The sequence below is a fragment of the Cynoglossus semilaevis genome, chromosome 3, assembly GCF_000523025.1.
Source record: "Cynoglossus semilaevis isolate Cse_v1.0 chromosome 3, Cse_v1.0, whole genome shotgun sequence".
NCBI classification, from domain to species: domain Eukaryota; kingdom Metazoa; phylum Chordata; class Actinopteri; order Pleuronectiformes; family Cynoglossidae; genus Cynoglossus; species Cynoglossus semilaevis.
The window spans coordinates 960,019-978,396 of NC_024309.1; the positions used below are offsets into that span (position 1 = coordinate 960,019).

General features: G+C 39.8%; 1 protein-coding gene across 1 annotated transcript in view; it reads right to left on the reverse strand.

Annotated features, from left to right (window-relative positions):
* zcchc2 (zinc finger, CCHC domain containing 2) overlaps window positions 1–12,257 on the reverse strand; it is a 17,017-nt gene extending 4,760 nt beyond the window's left edge. Inside the window, exons 1-13 of the mRNA XM_025054430.1 lie at window positions 11,286–12,257; window positions 8,611–8,731; window positions 8,034–8,104; window positions 7,267–7,338; window positions 6,336–6,436; window positions 5,328–5,431; window positions 4,924–4,986; window positions 4,032–4,092; window positions 3,748–3,871; window positions 1,726–1,793; window positions 1,530–1,588; window positions 1,174–1,290; window positions 43–1,097 (exon numbers count right to left, since the gene is read on the reverse strand). Of these exons, the coding sequence (XP_024910198.1) occupies window positions 43–1,097; window positions 1,174–1,290; window positions 1,530–1,588; window positions 1,726–1,793; window positions 3,748–3,871; window positions 4,032–4,092; window positions 4,924–4,986; window positions 5,328–5,431; window positions 6,336–6,436; window positions 7,267–7,338; window positions 8,034–8,104; window positions 8,611–8,731; window positions 11,286–12,059 (2,790 nt within the window). The 5' untranslated portion in view covers window positions 12,060–12,257. The remainder of the gene's footprint in view (window positions 1–42; window positions 1,098–1,173; window positions 1,291–1,529; window positions 1,589–1,725; window positions 1,794–3,747; window positions 3,872–4,031; window positions 4,093–4,923; window positions 4,987–5,327; window positions 5,432–6,335; window positions 6,437–7,266; window positions 7,339–8,033; window positions 8,105–8,610; window positions 8,732–11,285) is intronic.
* Window positions 12,258–18,378: the final 6,121 nt, after the last annotated feature.

Genomic DNA, 18,378 nt, shown 5'->3' on the forward strand with positions numbered 1-18,378 from the left:
GTTGTGGCAGCCGCGCGCCCCGCAGCCCATGGGTTGCTGCTGCTGCTGTTGCTGTTGTTGTTGTTGTTGTTGTGGTGGTGTCTGCTGCTGGGGAGCCACCTGCTGCTGCTGCTGCGTTTGTTGAAAAGTAACAAGGTTACCCGACATAACAGGAGCGCCTCCGCAGGAAGGACCGCTATTGCTATAGGAGGTGCAGTCGCCGCGTGCCGTGCTATGAGTAAGTGCTGGACTGGGGCTGGGTGCGGGTCCAGGGGTGTGAGTGGGCACGGCTGGAGGAAGAGCTGCTTGTATGTGCCCAGTAGAGGGAGCCGCTCCTGTCGCTGCTGCGGCGGCTGCTGCTACAGTAGGAACAGCCGAAGCGGGAGCAGAAGGCAGGTTGAAGGCTGAGGGCAAGGCAGACGGTAAAACGGGGTGTTTGGTGTGCGTCACCTCCGCAGGTGGCAGGGCGGAGCATCCACCCGTGCTCATGGTGGCCAAGTCTTGGCAAGTAAGAGACTGTTGAAGAGGAGGAGGGAAGGACGCGGCACCGGGAGTCATGGCGCTCATGGCTCGTACTGTGGCCTGTTGTGGAACCTGTGGGACCGCGGGAGTAGAACCGCTCCCTGAGGCTCCATCACTACCGCCTTGGCTGTGAGACAGAGCGGTTTTAAATCTTTGAACAAGAGGCTGCACGGCGATGCTGCCTGCAGGGTGGAGCCCCAAAGGCGGAATCCCAAAGGTCGGAAGCATGTCTCTCTTTTCTGGTTCTCCCACGATTACAGGGCTGGGAATGGCTGGGGGCACGAGGGGCATCTGCATCATCATCCCAGCGGAGTGCTTTCCATCGGGAATGGTGCTTTGGACGGGGGGAGGAGCCAGAAGAAGTTGGGAGTCAGGTGTGCCGTTGGGAAGCATGTAAGGCAGAGAATGCATGAAGGAAAGATGAGGGAAGTCTGAGGTGTTCTCTGGGCAGACGGGCTCTATCCGAGGGTGGTGGTTGTTGGAAGACAGAGAATGGACAGAGGACATGTCCGCCACCACGGCCGCATGAGTCTCGTTTGTGAAGAACATTTCAGAACCAGGATCTTTGCAGGAATCATCAGAGTGGCTGTCTGTATCTGACAAAGTTCGGGGGTTAGACACGACAGCATATTGCAATAGAAGAAGAAAAAGTTTGTTTGTTTGTTTGTTTACCTTTGTTGTTGTCATCCTCACTGTCAAGGCTTTGTGGTCCTCTGTGCTGTGGGCTGGACGGAGAGCTAGAGCTCTCTGATGATGTTTCACAGAAGGTATCTGGACCTGAACCTCCATCTGCAACAACATCTGCATTAAACCTCGCGCCGGGTTAGCACTTTTTCATAAGATGTGGACTTGTATGCGGAGACGAAGAAATGCTGCTCAGGTTCGCTTTATCTCTTAGCTCTACTGCGTTCCAGATGTTTGCTTGGAAAGCCCTACCATCTGGAATTTCTCAGCCGGCTGGTTGGAAATCACTCCCAGATGATTTGGTTTATACGCTTTCCTCAATTATAACAAGCGTGGACACTCACCTTCCCTCTGAGCTGACAGACTACCGTTGAGGACGGATCCCTTGCCCTTTGCGCCGTCCCTGGGTCAAGGTAGAAGTGAGATTTCATCAACAGAGGAAAGCGTAAATTGTGGATATTAGACATGCAATAAAAAAAGTAGAATGAAAACGATGAAACAATCTAAAAAAAAAAAAAAGACATGCTAATGTTGCGGTACCTGTCTGAGGGAAGTAATCTGCCCTTGGTCTTGGCGACAGGGTGACCTCTGTTTTCTGTGTCTGCGTGCTGTAAAACAAGACACTGAATTAAGTGAGCAGTCGTCGGCGTAAAGTGATATCCAAGGTATAAAATGGCTAACGAAAATTGTGTCTAAATATTTTTTGGGATGCAATTCAGATATAGTACGTGCTGTGTGACCTAATAAGGATTAGTGATAGGAAATTATTTAAATTTGAGTTGTGATTAATCGTTAAATTAGTTATGAATGTTCAAACTGCAAAAATCAATTGCTGTGTGACCTAATAAGGATTAGTGATGGGAAATTATTTAAATTTGAGTTGCGATTAATCGTTAAATTAGTTTAATTACTTTATTACTTTACTTTTTAAATTACTTTAAAAAGTCACAAGAGGATTCTGTACTTTTATTTCAAAAGTACCATCATGTGAACAAAGGTAATACACAACTACAGATGGCTTGATCCGATATTTAGGATTGGTATCGACTTGATATTGAACAACATTGAAATACTACTACTACTATAGGATCGAACATTGAAATACTAGTACTGTAAGGTCTGATACCTAAACGGAAATGATCAACACAACGTTGCACTACATGCTGTAAAAAAAAAAAAACAGGGACACTATCGCCTCAGCAACAGCAGACCACGGCATGCTGGAGGAGAACCGGAGGTATCAGATTGATATCGTTATCAGCAGATACTCCAAGTTGCAGTATCGGTTTTAGACATGAAAAAGTTGTATTGAGCCCTTCCTAGCTGAAAGAGAAACGTTTGGTTTCTAGGATAGCAGTGACCAGCAGATTTGGTACTTTTTCCCAATGCCATGACGACATTCCTGGTTCCACAACCTGGGACTTAATGCTCGGCAGGGAAGAATTCTACCATTGAACCAAACAATCCATAAAGAGTATCGGAGCCTTCTGTCCCACAAGATTTCAACAAATACTTGACCTCCAATAGATCAGTAAAAGAAGTAACGAGAGTGTACTTTCACTCATGGAGCAGACTCTTAGAATGTATCTACAACCCACAATGATTAACCACTGATCATGAAGTAGTCCCGGGCTGTGAACTTTACAGTGGAGTTAATCATTACATCAGTTGCACCACTTAGTTGTTGTAGTTGTAGGATGTAGTGAGGAAAGTTCTTGTAGTTTTTTTTTTAACTACATTTAATTACTGACTTCTGGATGTTTATTTTTTTCTTTGTTTCTTCTTTGTTTTTATAACAAAAGTACTTCCTATTGTCTAAAACCCAGTGCTTTGTGACCATAACAGTGAGCGAAACATAAGTTATGTAATTCATATCTAGGGTTAGGAGTTGTTATAAACCTTATGAAGTTATCTTAAAATGGCAACAGTATCTTTGGTAAAGAGATAAGAACCTTTGGTACGAACTGGTTGGTAAAGAGATAAGAACCTTTGGTACAAACTGGTTTTTTGGCATTCTCCATAGAACTGTTTTTTTTTTGGTTTTTTTTGTGCCGCTTATCTGACTCTTAATCCGAACCGCCTATAAGTAACTGAGCTGGAAGGTTTTTTTTATATATATTCCTCCTTTCTTGTACACTGGCCAGCTTCATGCCTTATATTTATCAGACTAAGACTCAATGTGGGGGGCTGCAGGCTGAGAAAATAGACATAAAGATCAGGAAGAGAATGGTGAAGTCGAAGACTGCAGCTGAAAATAGGCAAATGTGTGGCGCTATAAATGTCATTTTGAAGCCATATTATTTATATCCATATGAACGATGTCTTATTTCGGAGCGCATGTGAAAATGCAGCGTATGCGGACGTAGAGATTTGTTTTGGTACGTTGATTTATCTCGATCGATCGTGATTAATTTACAGCTACCCTGTGATTAATCAGTTTAAAACCTAATTGTTTTACTGCCCTGACTCATTGGTTTGGTTTATGCCAAGGTCCTCTAACTCCAGGCCTAAGGGGAAACTTCCTATTCCTTCCTATCTTTTATTTAAGAGAACAGGGTCTACCTGAGTAGCCTCTTGACCACTTCTCAATCCACAGCTCTTCTTCCTTCGTTCTGCTGGACCATTGATTTCTGCCGTGTGGCCCCCTCTCCAACTGTCACCCGGGGAGACTTTGGCACTGGACAGGCTAAGACAAAAGAGACTTTTATTATCTTAAGTCTTAACACTTGATTTATTCCTTAAGCTAAGCTATTGAATTATTATTTATTTAAATTCATTTTGCTGTTGTAATGCTGTTGTAATGCTCTACTTTTCGGGAATTGTTAAAGGCATTGACGTCTACTCACCTTTGACTTGGGCTCTTAGAGCCGTGCTTCTTCTTGTGTCCCTGAACATAGGATGCTAAATCTGGAAACAGACGAAGAGGAAAGCATTTTTTGTAATGGTGAACATTCAAGCTAATATTCTGTCAACATTGCCTTTTAAGTATGTCTTTATAAGCGATTGCTCAATCCGACACGCGGGATTGATAGCGGACCTGTCGGTGTTGGTCAAAAATTTAGGATACCTATACCTAAGCCCAAATGCTCGACTTAACATTGTGCGACAAGTTGCACTATTGCTGTCAGACATAAAAAAGTTATATCGAGCCATCTCTAATCATTATAACATTTTTTTGTGGAATTTAATAAAGAGGAAGTGCAAAACTTTCCACTGGTTTTAAATTCCACAGACATACAGTGCTAAATTAAACCCAGCATACGCAAATATATTTTATGTCTAATTTTTTTCCTCTATTTTTAAATTTAATTTCATAATGGCTACTCACAACATAGGCTCTGTTGTTTTAACTTATTAGTAAATGATGCTTATATAAAAAGATATCCCAAACAGAAGCCGATGCTTACGGGTAAATGCAGTTGCATTTTAAACCACATTCTGTATAAAACAGTTTTAACTACATGCTCAACGTTATTGCAACACTCCAGGCTTTACAGCCCTGTATTTTGGTGTGAAGTATGTGCCAGCTCAGCCCAGCACATGACCTGGCAAATATAGCTGTGAAATATGAGGATTTGAGACACACTTGGCCGTTCCTAGGGACCGCCAAAAATAAATGCTGGTTAGGTTGTAATGGTAAGCGTGTAGTTCAAGCTTGGTCCAGAGCTGCTGTCTGTGGGGTCTGCCTCTGCTCCTGCTAACACAGAATGCGTTAGCCATGACGTAAATTTATCTCACCTTCCTCTTGACTGGAGGCATCTGAGCAGTCGCCCTGGTACGCCTTTCCAAGCTGAGAACTGCCTGTGAGAAAAATAATAATAACATAAAAATAATAGAACAGTTGAACAGTCTTGGGCAATTATATTTAAAGTAATCAGTAAAATAAATTTGTGAAATATACTGATTTAAATTATAATTTTGGACATGATCCTACCAGATCATTACTGCTTAGTTCATTAAATGTAAGAAAAATGCAGGGAAAAATATAGCACCCGCTAATTGCTTACTTTGAGCAAAGGTTAGTAACAGCTTGACACACAATAAATTCACCTCCTGAGGAAGACTATAAAACAGCTAACAGTAATTTAAATCACCTTTTTTTTTTACAAGCTCGAGTAGATCAGTCTAGGTCTGTTACTTACATCTGCAGGAAGTAGGTTTCACAGAATAACTGGAGTCACAGTTGAAGAAGCTGCACACTTTCCTTGTCTGTCTGAAGACAGGAGGAGCAGACAGGAATCTTTCCCTGGGAAAACACATTCGAAAAAAAAAAAAAAAAGTATTAAACCAGTGGTTTTCAAAATGTTGGCCACCAAGGGGCGCTAGTAATGCAACAAAATCCAATTATTTATTTTTTAATAACCATGTGTCCTCAACTGTAAATTAAAACTACCATAATCGTCAAATTCTCAAGTTACCAACGGTACCTGAACGCACCTCACGTGACAGCTGCAACAAATGTAATAATTATAGAGTAGGGAATAAAAGTAAGAAAACACATTCTAAAAGATGATTTTTCTTTACATATTTTGTAGCATTGTTTGTAGATTCGCAAAAAAGGGGGTCCCTGGCCAGATGCTAAAGATATTATATTATGTTAAAACAACAAACACACAAAGACACAGAAAGGCACAACATAGAAACCCAACAGCCACAATGATGCAGTGCAGCTGGGATGTGGGATGGGCCACTGACGTAGAGTTGTTCCTAAGTTTCATTTTGCACAAAGAGAAACTGATGGGTATATGTGTGTGTGCGCGCTCATGTCTTGGCAGGGTGAAGAGGGGGAGAAGGAGGGGGGCAGCAGGAGAGAAAATAAAAAATAAAATATATAAAAAAATAGGGGTTTCACAGCGTGGCCTGCTCTTGTAGTTTAACCTATTTCAACAATGTCAGCTGTAAAAAAAAAAAAAAAGAGTCACTGGTTGTTTTTGGATACAGGGTGAATGTCACCTCATGAGGATGTCATGACCTCTAAAAACATTTGTCAATGACTGCTCATTTAAATGACACTATACACAAGGGAAGGACAGTAGCTGCATGTTTAAAAAAAAAAGCGAGGTTTGAGTCATTATGAAAAGAAAAGTGTGGACTCATTCAATAGTGATTGGCCTAAATTCCTGACACATTAATATTCCACAACACAATACCTGAGGTTCTTCTCCACCTCCTTGTTCTTGTACTGGTCCCCCTGGTTGAGAAGCCTAAGGATGCCCTTCTCAAAACTATCATTACATTGATCCTTAGGAAGCTGTGGAGAGAGAAGTAAAAAAAAAATTAAAAAATATTGTATAATTAAAATTTAATTAGAAAACATATGTAGAACTTTCTGAACTAGTTTACCAGGGGATCCTCGTCTTATGTTGGAATTCCGTACTGACACATAACTCACATAGTGTACTTAAGTACCTATGTCCCTCACCGACGCTAACACTGCGGTAACGTCCTAATCTAGGACATAAAAACATCAGCAGAGTCTGACTCATGCCTGGGAGGTGAAGGGCAAAAAGTTCCCAAAATAACAACACAAATGAAAGAAAGGGAACGTATCACAAGCCAATGTATGCTGTACAAACTGCTAACGTAAACTAAGAATACGGACGAGAAATTCTCAATAAATGTTTAGGGCTGCTCGATCGTGGCAAAAATCCTAATCACGATTATTTGGATTTTTATTGAGATCACTGTGTACAATTATTTTATTTCAATTGTCTTGTTTTCGTGATCGTGGGAAGCCAAAATTGTAATCGTAATAAAATTTCAATTAAGTGCCCAGCCCTAATAAACGTATGGGACATGGGGACGTAACCACAAAACGTCGTAGGTCGAGGACGTCCTAAACCAAGGGCCCCCTGTACTTTGGAAAACAATCTCTTCTAAAGGTTTAATTATTAACATCAACTTGTAACATATGTCAATCTTTTTTAAAAAGAATACAAACAAAAGACCGAGTGTAGCAGAGTGATGAAAAAAGGTTTTGTCAACCAGATCTGATGGTTCCTCTTTTCAAATGACAAAATAAAGTTGCCCTTTGCTGAAGTTACTGAATGAACTGGTATGTTTTAACCGAGAGCTGAATACCTTGAGGAGGAAGTTTTCTAGTTCCAGGTGGGTTTTGGTCACACTTGTAGAAGAAGAGTCTGACCATTTCACCTGAAACAGAACACAACAGACAAGGTCTCGTTCGCTGACAGAACAACAGTGAAACAGGCCTGACGACAAAGGTCAATACCGAGGCATGACTGTCTGTGTCCCGTAAATGATAAGATGAGGTGGGAAGGACAGAGTCCTACTGTAGTAGGAGGTCAGATAAACCACTGTTGCAACGGCGGTCAAATCATAGACAGTTAAAAATAGCAGACTGTGCCTCATCAGGCAACAACTGATTGATAACACATTACTTTTAAAGATAGCAAATCTTAAATACTTAGGCAAATGCTCCATGGGTAGACAATGATAATCTGTGTGTACTGGAAACCTATAGATCAGGAGTGTCACTGTTTTGGCTTGGGAGCTACTATTCAAATGGCCAGGCTAAAGTGATCTAGTGTGGGGTGTATGCCAGGCAGTAGTAGCCCCCGGTATAGATGATGCGAGTGTGGCTGGGTTGACAAAGGGCTCAGTGAAGGCATCGTAACCATTTCTCTTCTCTCTTATCTGTCTGTTCCGCTGTTTTAACAAGTGCTGAGTAACGCACATCAAGTTGATGTTGGTATATCATAATTAGGTCTAAGTGGGTGGATGCAGTTACTGGTTAACAAGTGCTGAGTAACGCACATCAAGCTGATGTTGGTGTATCATAATTAGGTGTAAGTGACCAACTGGGATTTCAGGCACCTGGACGTTACCTTAAAGTTGTACTCCTTGTCCATTCCGGTCCCATTGATGCCCTTGAGCACGATTCCTTCAATATGCACGGCTGCAACAACAGGGAAGACGATTTAGTTTTTCTCAGGATGATATGGATACAAAGATAAAACCAAGTCTGTGTCATCCGTGATTCACAGACTGGAGTGTTATGAATCGTTCTCTGTACACGCTCTAGTAGAGTCAGCTGAGCTTTTAGCTCCAGCTGACTCCATCCACCCTGACGCTATTCAGACCACTTTTAGCGTTTTAGTCAATGGTGGAAAATTACTGAAGTCTTTATTTTGAACATTAAAAAAAAAAGAAAAAAATGACCCAGACTGATTTAGACAGATATGTTAGGTCCAAAGTAAAAAGCTGCAGGTTGCTCTCTGGTTGTGGCTCGTAAAAAAACACAATATTACAGCATAAAATGTGTAATGTATCTGAAAGTATTCTATTTGGCTAACTTATTACTTAATACTTAAATATTGGATTAAACCTAAGCAAAGAACCGTATCATAAAATGCTTCAATAGCATCACAAAATAATACAAATGACATTATAAACACAATTCACCTTCTCTTTGTGTTGTCCAGTGGCTGGAGTGACAGCTCTGAGAAGCCGTATGTGATGCTGTACACTCTCCCAATCCTTGGGCTGGGGAAGGCAAATAATCAACATTCTGATTTGTGAGCTCCTGTGAATAAAAATACAAATAAAAGTACATGAAATCCGACAACACTTCGTAGTACTAGTATAGTAGTAGTTCCACCAACACTTAGTTGGGATCTTGCATAAGAAAACCCTAAAACAGTGATCATCAACCTGCGGCCCGCAGGCCGAATGTGTCTGTCCAGAAGAAAATCTGGCCTTCCAACAAATATAGGTCGTGACCCCTACCCTAAAAGTTACATTTGCATAACTGGACCTAATAATGACATCACAAAACATAACCAAACACCAGTAACGAGCATGTGTGATTGTCCTGCCCCTGTGTCTTTCACTGAATTCGACCATCACCCAGACACAGAGCAGGAACATGAAACATATTGTAGTATTATTGCATTAAAAACAGGGCATTCTCACCAGGCCGGGGTCCTGGCTCATAATATTGTCAGAGTGATTAAATCATGTAGAATTACAAGCACTCGTAGCGTGTCGAAAAAACGTAAAGTTAGCAGACTTGATATATTTTGCAGTACATCTACGATTACCACAGTGATAATTTAACAGTGCTTAACCTCGTTGTCATCAATGTAAAGTTTTTTATATTTTTAAATACTCCCTTATTGTGGTATGAATGGACTGAATGATCCTCTTATTTTTAATTATTTTAACCAGAATATTACTTTAATCAGCATATAAACATATCTGAGCTGGTGTTTATCTTGACTGATGGCTGCGATCATATCTCTGTCAAAATGGGTCACAAGCCAAAAAATGGTGACAACAGTACACCAGTTTTATTTTTCGTACCTTTGTTTATGTAATTTTAACACCTTATTTTTAAGAGACAGGGATCTTGAGCACAAGGAATCGTATAAAATTTTAGTTCACTTATTAAGGCCAGCTGGCATCTTAATAAACACTGCTAGTTTGTCTGCAGGGTGTTCTTCTCTACAGGTTTCAGTGAGGATCTGATGCACTGCTCTGATTATTTTCTGTGGTGTGGAAAACGTTACACGATGATCATAACACGGTATCACATTAGACATGGGCAAAAGCAGGTGTACCGTTTCAGTAGCGAGTTTTAAAACCCTAACATAATCTCGAGGGAGAAACCTGTGGATGTGGGAGTATGTAACAATGCTGTTGAAAAAGGTTCAGTTAAACAAACTGCAGAGAAACATGTAACCCTGCCTCCAAAATGAAAAGACCCAGCTGCGTATTTGCAGATAGCAAAGATAACAGATTTTCAAAACTGTATATTTAATTCAGATCTAAACTGAGTTTCACTCAAACAACTTCACGCTTCAAAACTGTATATTTAATTCAGATCTGAAACAACTTCACGTTTGAAAAACATTATGAGAAATTTGGTCTTATTATCCACGTTATCCATCATGAAAAACATTATGAGAAATTTGGTCTTGCTGTTATCCATCAAAATCATTATTTACCACAACAAACTGCATTCACTGAACAACGACATCACAAGTATTTTCAGATCAATCTTTTATTTCTGACTCAGAGATGTTAATCTGATTGGCTGGAGCTAAGTTTTATTCTTTCTAGGTCAGACTTTAGCCCCCATGTGGAAGAGGTGGGCGGAGCACGCAGTGGCTTGTCACCATTTAAAGGTAAAGGCCCAGAAACTGTTACTAACTTTTCATTTACACATCAAGCCCCCTATTAATTATCATAAAGATAGCAAAAGAAAACCCTGGGTTTTACTAACTTTTCATTTACACATCAAGCAATTCATTATCATAAAGATAGCAAAAGAAAAACCTGGGTAAAATTTAGCCCACTGTCTGTATTGTTTTCTTTAATTATTATTTAAGTATTGTTTAATTAGTTGCAATACAGCCATGATACATTTACTACTACTGATATACTAACAGTATCATTGACACAACTCTATATTGTGTATGTGTTGTGGGGACAAGGTAATTTTAACTTTGTAATGTCAAATAAATGGTATATACACTTTGTAACATGTTCATAATTACAAGAGCAATTTTTATTTTCATGAATAAGTAGAGGTTATATAAGTTACTTCTATGTATTTCTATTATTATATTAAAGAGATAAATGCATGTTTATTGTCTTTTCGTGTCTTTAAAGTAACTTATTTTTTCATTTAATTTCAGTATTTAAGCTTTTAAATATATCTATATATTTTATTGTCTTGTTTTATTTTATTTTTGGTCCTATACATTACAAATATCTTTTCTGTACTGGAGGGTTTTTTAACGAATAATATGCTTCATAAAGATGGGTGTGAGTGCTGACAGTTGTAACCCCTACATCTTTTGAATGGTTGCTAACTGTTAGCATGGACAAATACTCATTCAAACGGCAGTTTTACTCATTTTACACAATATAGTTTGTTTAACACTGGATATTAATATGTGAGATTAAAGGGCAATGTGTATTGTGTTTGTACAATTACTTATTTTTGTCCTTGGTCAGCTAGGCTAAAGGCTCAACGCCCCCTCCCAGTACTTCAACCCTTGAACAAAAGTTGTTAAGCTAAACTTAAGGTAGCATTACAGCGAATAATCCTTCATCTTTTTTTGTTACATTACCGTGGTCTGGTCGTTTATCCTGAGCTGACGTTGAAGTCTATCTTCTATAGCCAGCTCTATTTTATCCAGCTGAGCTCGAAGCGTCTCTCGTTGGTGGAAGTGAAAAGCTGGGTGTAGAGAGGCCATAGTAAAAAGCAGAGCTAGCTGCTCTAGTGGTTCCGTCGCTGTGTCTGCCGCGGACGAGCCGCACGGTTGCTCTGGCCGCCCGTACACCCCGTCTTGACACGCTTGGTGGAACGGGTGGTGGTGGTGGGGACTCCTGAATGGAAAAAGGCTGTAGAACATGGCCGGATCTAAACGGTTTAGTATCCCAAAGAGTATTCCAGCACACTCCCTGCTATCAGAGCCGAGGAGTGACAGGCAAACTAGGAGTTTGGACCTCACCACTTGGTCGATTACGTCCGTTAAAACTCCCAAATCGCTGGGATTGTTTGCCCGGAACTCAAAATCTCGTAAAACATGATAATCTTTTCTAGCGAGGTCCTCCAAGTAAGATCCCAAAAAGCGGAGTTCCAGGGGTTGGCACATATGTAAGAGCCCACACATGAACTCGATCCGCCTAGCGGGGTTTAGATGAAGGCCGAACCACTCAAAAACTGTCTCCTTGTCCAAATGCGATGGGGAGACCGGCGACTCTTCCAGTCTGTCGGACACAGAGGAGGGAGATATCGCCCTGGGAATATGTCTGTGCTCCAGTGGATCCAGTGAATCGTCCTCGGCCGTCTCGTCCCCTCCTTCCTCGCCCGTTTTCAGCCGTAGTTTCATTTTCAGCATTATCAGCGATGCGAGAGAGGCTCTAAAATATAAATGACGGGGTAGTAATCATAATTCAAAACTTACGCTATTTTTACTGCAGAAAAAGAGCCGAACTGTCAGTCGTTTCACGATGCACTCACTGTTAGATAATTACCGAGACGACGGTACTGTTGCTTTTCACCCTAACATACCCACTTCTTCTCTGTCCCATTTCCGGCCGAGGCGGTCAGCACCAGGCTGCACTCTGCTGCCACCGTGCGACGTCATCGTGTCCTATTAAAACTACAACCAGTCGAAGGCGAGGCCATTTAAAATGGTTACTATCCACTTATACGTCATCTGCTGGTTAGAAAAAAACAATACGAAGGAAGCTGGAGCTATTCCAGCTTGAATCAAGCGAGGGTGGAGTACATCCTGGAAAGACCATCAGCTAGACAGAGAGTAATGAATAAATACCTCTCTGTTCCCCGCGATCCTGACATTTATCTGTTTTATTAGATTATCTGGGGCTACATGGCTGTTCTCTGGGTGTGAATGCACACACACACGCAAACAGATATATACATACAAACACACACACACACTTTAACATTATATATATATATTATTACAAAAATTAAACACTTAAAATTAACAGTTTGGCCATAGACGATCTTTGCACTTTCTTTCGGTGAGGAAACAGTGGCCTCTTGAGTACAAGAGAGACAATTACAGAAAGACACCTTTATTAAGAATGAAACATATATGCCTTTTGTTATTCCAAAAATAATACTGTAATGTAATACTCATTTTAAAGTATCAACATCAACCATGTCACTAAGATTTGTCCTATTGTGAGGTGCCAGCAGGGGGCAATATAAGCTCAGTTTCTGACTTCACACTTCATCAAGCCCTCTGTATTTTTCAGGAGATATCCACCTCACGTTTGTACTTTTACAGTGATAGCTATATTTTAAAATGTATCCACGACCTTTGGAGTACTTCCGAAGTAATAATTGAGACCCAAATAATTCCGTCTCAATTATTTAAAATATTAGCCTCTACCGCCCATCCATCTATTCTATTCTAATCTAATCTCAATCTAATCTATTCTCAACTGGCCCAAGTATAAAACAAAAATATATATATTTTTTACAACTTATTTGCGGTCGTCACAGTTACAACGTTTCACCGGAAACTTCATCTTACAACAGCTACAGGTTACCTGGATTTACTCAATTACTTCTAATTTACTTAGACAGGTTCTATGTCTTTACTTTCATAACACCCTTATTGGTGGTAAGTAATATCACAAACATTATAAGGAACACAAATCCTTTTAATTAAGCTTTTTAATTTTAAAAAAAAATTATAATAATTTTGAGACGTAAAACATCTAAAATAAACACACATTTCGACTACTCGGTCAGTCCAAAATTAGCGTGTGTGTGTGAGTGCGCGCGCGCGCCATGCTGTTCTCTGCCGTTTTGCATTTTGTGGTAAAGTTCAGCCATGATTTATAAAGGCTGCCCTGACACTCCCACTGCTCCCTATGCCAACCACAGGGAGGACTGTCACTACCAAGTCAGGACCTGAGTCTTCACGTTCCCTCCTCGCACTGTGGCATTCATCACCGGCTCCTTGTAGCTGCAGCATAAAGGTAAGGCCTTGACATCAATTTCATGATGCACGTGTTATTGTGTGGTGAATAAGGCCGTCATAAGTTGTCTAAGATCACTGCGCAATTTGGGGTTACGGTTAAATGGTGTAACCGCTTGTAGTGATATAGTTATAAAGTATTATACAACAACTTGACTTAGTGCATTCGTGCATTTTGTTTTATATCTTTTTTATAGCTTCTTAATCACAATCATATTTCCCTGTAAACATGCATCTCTATATATAGGAGCCACCGTTTTTTTCCCCCCCTTTTCTTTTCCATCATACCGGGGCATGTTTTTGGTTTGACCGCAAGTGACCGGCCAAAGGGACAATAAGAAGTCAAGCTAAATACACACTACTGTAAAACTGAGTACATACATCACCCTCTGTGATTATGGATCAGCAAGGTTCACTTGGAAACTCGTAGTTTTTGCATGTTGAGTTGAGTTCGACGTCTGTCTCCTGTTCTATGTTTAACAGCACAGTGAAGTGGAAATTGTGATAAACACTTGTTTTTTTGAGGACCAGGAATGTATAAAGTTTTAGAGTAGTTACAATCTGCATGAAGTTATTCACTTTTTTAAAAAACAAAAATTACTATTATTTTAAACTGGAAAAAACGAATCACAGGACACATGGATTAATCATGACTAATCACGATTAATTGTGATGAATTCATTCCCAAATATGAAAAAAAAGAAGTGTGTTGCTGAAAGAGACAGACAAAAAAACAACAGGTTAATATATTTTTCCCACCTGTTTTTATTTGTGACTAATCCAAATTATGGAATTAATAATGTAAAAAAAAAAAAATTGTGCAAAAGTACCGGTATGATTAAATTCTGCTTCACAGAGTCAGGGGATTTTACTCATGACGATACATCTTTAGAATGGTTTGCAGAATGAGTTTAGGAAGTTGCTCCTAAAACTTTAGTAGAAACATGGTCCTCAACTATATCGATCAGTCCACAGTCCCTTCGCAATCTATTTGGTTGTTGTTTCTGTCAGCAGACGCCTCTGTGAATGCATGCTCGACATTGACATGGTTATTCCAAGCTTTGGTGAAATTGAATATTTTTCTGCAGTGTGTCTAAAGGAATATGTGTATTGACTGTGTATAAGGGCAATGATATTAAATGAGTGGATGGATGGTGACATTGTTGGATATCCAGTGTGCATCACTCAGTTTAGTTTATAAAGAGCTAGTAATAACAGTTAGCCTTGCTTTTATGCAATTTGTCGGAGTTGTAACTTACATACTTATACATGTGTACATTAAAATACACATCTTCATATCACATATGCACACAACATATGTGATATAAAGATGTGTATTTTAATATTTTCAGTTGGGTCTTTAAAATAGCTTCAACTTATAAAAGGGTCAAAAGTGTTTTGTTTTTTTTCATTTTATTTCATAAATGCCTTTCATATATAGACTCTTCCTTCAGTGTATCTTAGTGTCATTGCAAGGCCATTTCTTACATTTGTCTTATTTTCTTCACTTTTAGCTACAATCTAATGCAATGTATTTATTTTCTGGTCTAGTTATATTTATTTATATCCCTGAGTCTTTGAATTGCGATTTCGTACCATATCATGTTTAACTAGTGTGGTCTGACGGTAAAAAGATCCTTGAATTGCTGCATGCATTTCATAAGCAAACATCTAAATATATAGTAAACAACCTGGTCATTTGAATAGTAGCTCACAAGCCAAAAAAAGTGTGGGCACCCTTGCCATACGTCATTAGAATTGAAGTTAGAAACGCTATCGCTAATTTACGTAGCTTGAGCTATAATGCGTACATCCATATAAACGTTTAAATACTTTGTTTATTTGACATTTTAGGGGCTACTTTGAGATTTTAACACAGCATACTTCCTGTTCTCAGAAGGTTGAATGCACACAAAACATGATCTTATCTACTATCTTGAGCATCAGCCGTTAGCGTGTTCAGGACATGCTACGTGCCGGTGATGAAACACGGCCGTACTGTAAACTGTGTTTCATGAACTAAGTAAGGCGCTGAGCAATCCCAACATCTGTGCACAAGGAATGTTCTGTGATGCTCGAGCCAGTGAAGGCGGGCGGTGCGGTTGGTTCACTGCAGTACTGGTTTGCCAAAAGTAGAGTGAGGTTTGGAGGAATCAAGATTCACTGCCCACCTATCCACAGTGCGTATCTGTAATGACTGACGTGCTTTAATATAAAAGCAGTAAAGCAGTGAGAAGAGCCTGTGTAGTGTGTCACAGGAAATACTTTTTTTTTTTAAAGTGTGTTTGTGCATTTTTTTAAGGTTTGCAACTGTGACATTTTTAGAAAGAGTAAAACACACGGACCATTACACAGTGGCACTCGGTCTCCGTGTTATTATGTGGCCCAACAGATGCAACTCTTGACTCCTGTTGCGTCTTTTTTGGAAAATGACTCTCATGTAGCCCTGGGTGTTATTATATCTGCCAAGGTGGTTATTTATTCAGTCTCGTCTGTCTTTCTGTCTGAGTCCGTCTGTTGAATACTAACCAGAAAGATGCGAACACATTTTTTCTGCAGAGGAAGAATATGTCATGACGCGTTCTCTTCTGCCACAGAGTTACTGTCATACAGCAGAAGGTCACCGTTTATACTAGTTACCGACACTGAGCTTTATTTAGGTGTCCTTAAAAGTACACCTACATATATGTATTACTTCAAATTTCCCTAAATGTGTCCTAAGATAACATATTCTCTATTTTATTGGACAACGTGATTGGTTGACACTGTTGGACAATTTTAGTCTGCAACAAATGCTCATTTTCTTGCAGATTTTCTTCATCAACCAATTAAGCAAAATTACTACTACTGGTTGCAGAATCTCAACTGTGAGCTAATTTCTGTGTAAATATCTGCCTGCCATAACTGTTGGAAGATAAGGTGGAAGGCGGAGACGTTTGTATATGTTATCAATGCTTTACGTTGGAGCTCACATACTGTACATAAGAAGAACTGAACAGGAACCAGTGAGACTTTTACAGATGGACAAAGAGAGTTAAAAGTGAGAGGTGTATATTTTTACGTATGCAATAGGGCAAGACATGGGTGGAACCCATGAGGTAATCTGAAGTGACATGAGGGAGAAGTGAAGCAGACATGACAGTAGTTGGGTTAAATGAGTTGCTATGGTGAAAACCTTTTAATCTAACTATTTCCCATTAGCCTTTTGCGCTAATGTTTTTCTCGACTCTTCAGTTCATCAGTTGCTTTATTGTTATTTTAGCTTCTCCCAGACACATTTCAGGGCATTGGTCATTTTTAGTACATTGTGTTTGTGGCGCCCCCTAAATTGGCTACAGTTGGCACAATTAATAATTTGAAAATATTGAAGAGATTTACATACAATTATATACTCTGGCATAAATCATAATTTCATGGAAAGGAGTACGTTACGTTGAGATCACATGATGATTCGAGTATAAATGAATGGATTTGAAGCTTTTTCCACACAGAAGCCAAAGTTTGTGAACAAAATCATCATATTTGACAACCTATATAACGACAGCTGGCATATTGTTCCCATATGGGCTACATACATATGTGGATGGGGACTGAGTGCTTGGCAATGTCATGTATTCATTTGGCAACCTTTTGATGCAAGCAGCAATAGAGAAACAGCTTTAAACTATAATATTAAGCTTCAAGAGAATCGCACAACCTACACTTTGTAAGACAACCAGTGTTTAGGGGGCTACAGTGGCACAGTGGGAGGACCCCTGCCTGCCACTGGAAGATCTGGGATTTGTTACCACTTAGTCCCCATATTCCAAAGAAAAAGTAAAAAAAAAAATCCTTGATAAAATATGGATTATACTCAGAATCCATCCCACAACCTAGACAACAAGTGATTCAGGTATTTAACTATTGGTACATGTCGATATGATTTTGTGGGAAGTGGGAAAGTTTTCTGAATACTTGTTTTAATTTTCGGTAAAGTTTGCTAGTATTGTTGTTTCTGGTGAGAAACAAAACATTTCAATGTGGTTCTTCAGTCCGAAAAAAGCTGCAGATTAAATACGTAGAGAGGATGATGGTAACATGAGCCTGGGAGAAGACTGAAAGAGAAGCCACGGTAGCTAAAGTCTCTGCTGCTCACTGTTCCTCCCATGTCTTTAAAGCCCGTGCCAGTACACTCGCCCTTTCTACCATGTTTGCATTTCTCCCTTCCCATCCCGGCGTAAAGCTCGGCGCTTGGTTTTATTTTTCCCGGCCCATCCTTGTGGTTGCTGGAACCGTGATGCTAAACGAACGCTGTGTCATGTGCTATAGTACGTGGGCTAGTGAGAGCGCTACTGTTTTAAAAAGAGAACAAGAATGACAAATGGACTTCGTTAGGTTTAGTTTTTGCGACTATTTCAGAAATAGCATATGTGCCTAACCTTACCACAAGTCCAGTTATGTATTGGTGCCAAACATTATTTCTAGCCTAAATATCTGTGATTATTACAACTCCGCTGTTGTAATAGGTTTATGTCTAACACTAGCTTCAAATTATATGGTTGAGTTTCATACCGCAAAGGCAGGCTGAATAAGCATGTACATTTTAAATCGCCTGAGGTCAACTAGGAATGTCCCTGGATCAGTAAGGTCATACTGTAGATCAGGGGTGTCAAACTCAAATTCACAGTGGGCCAAAATTAAAAACTGGGACAAAGTCACA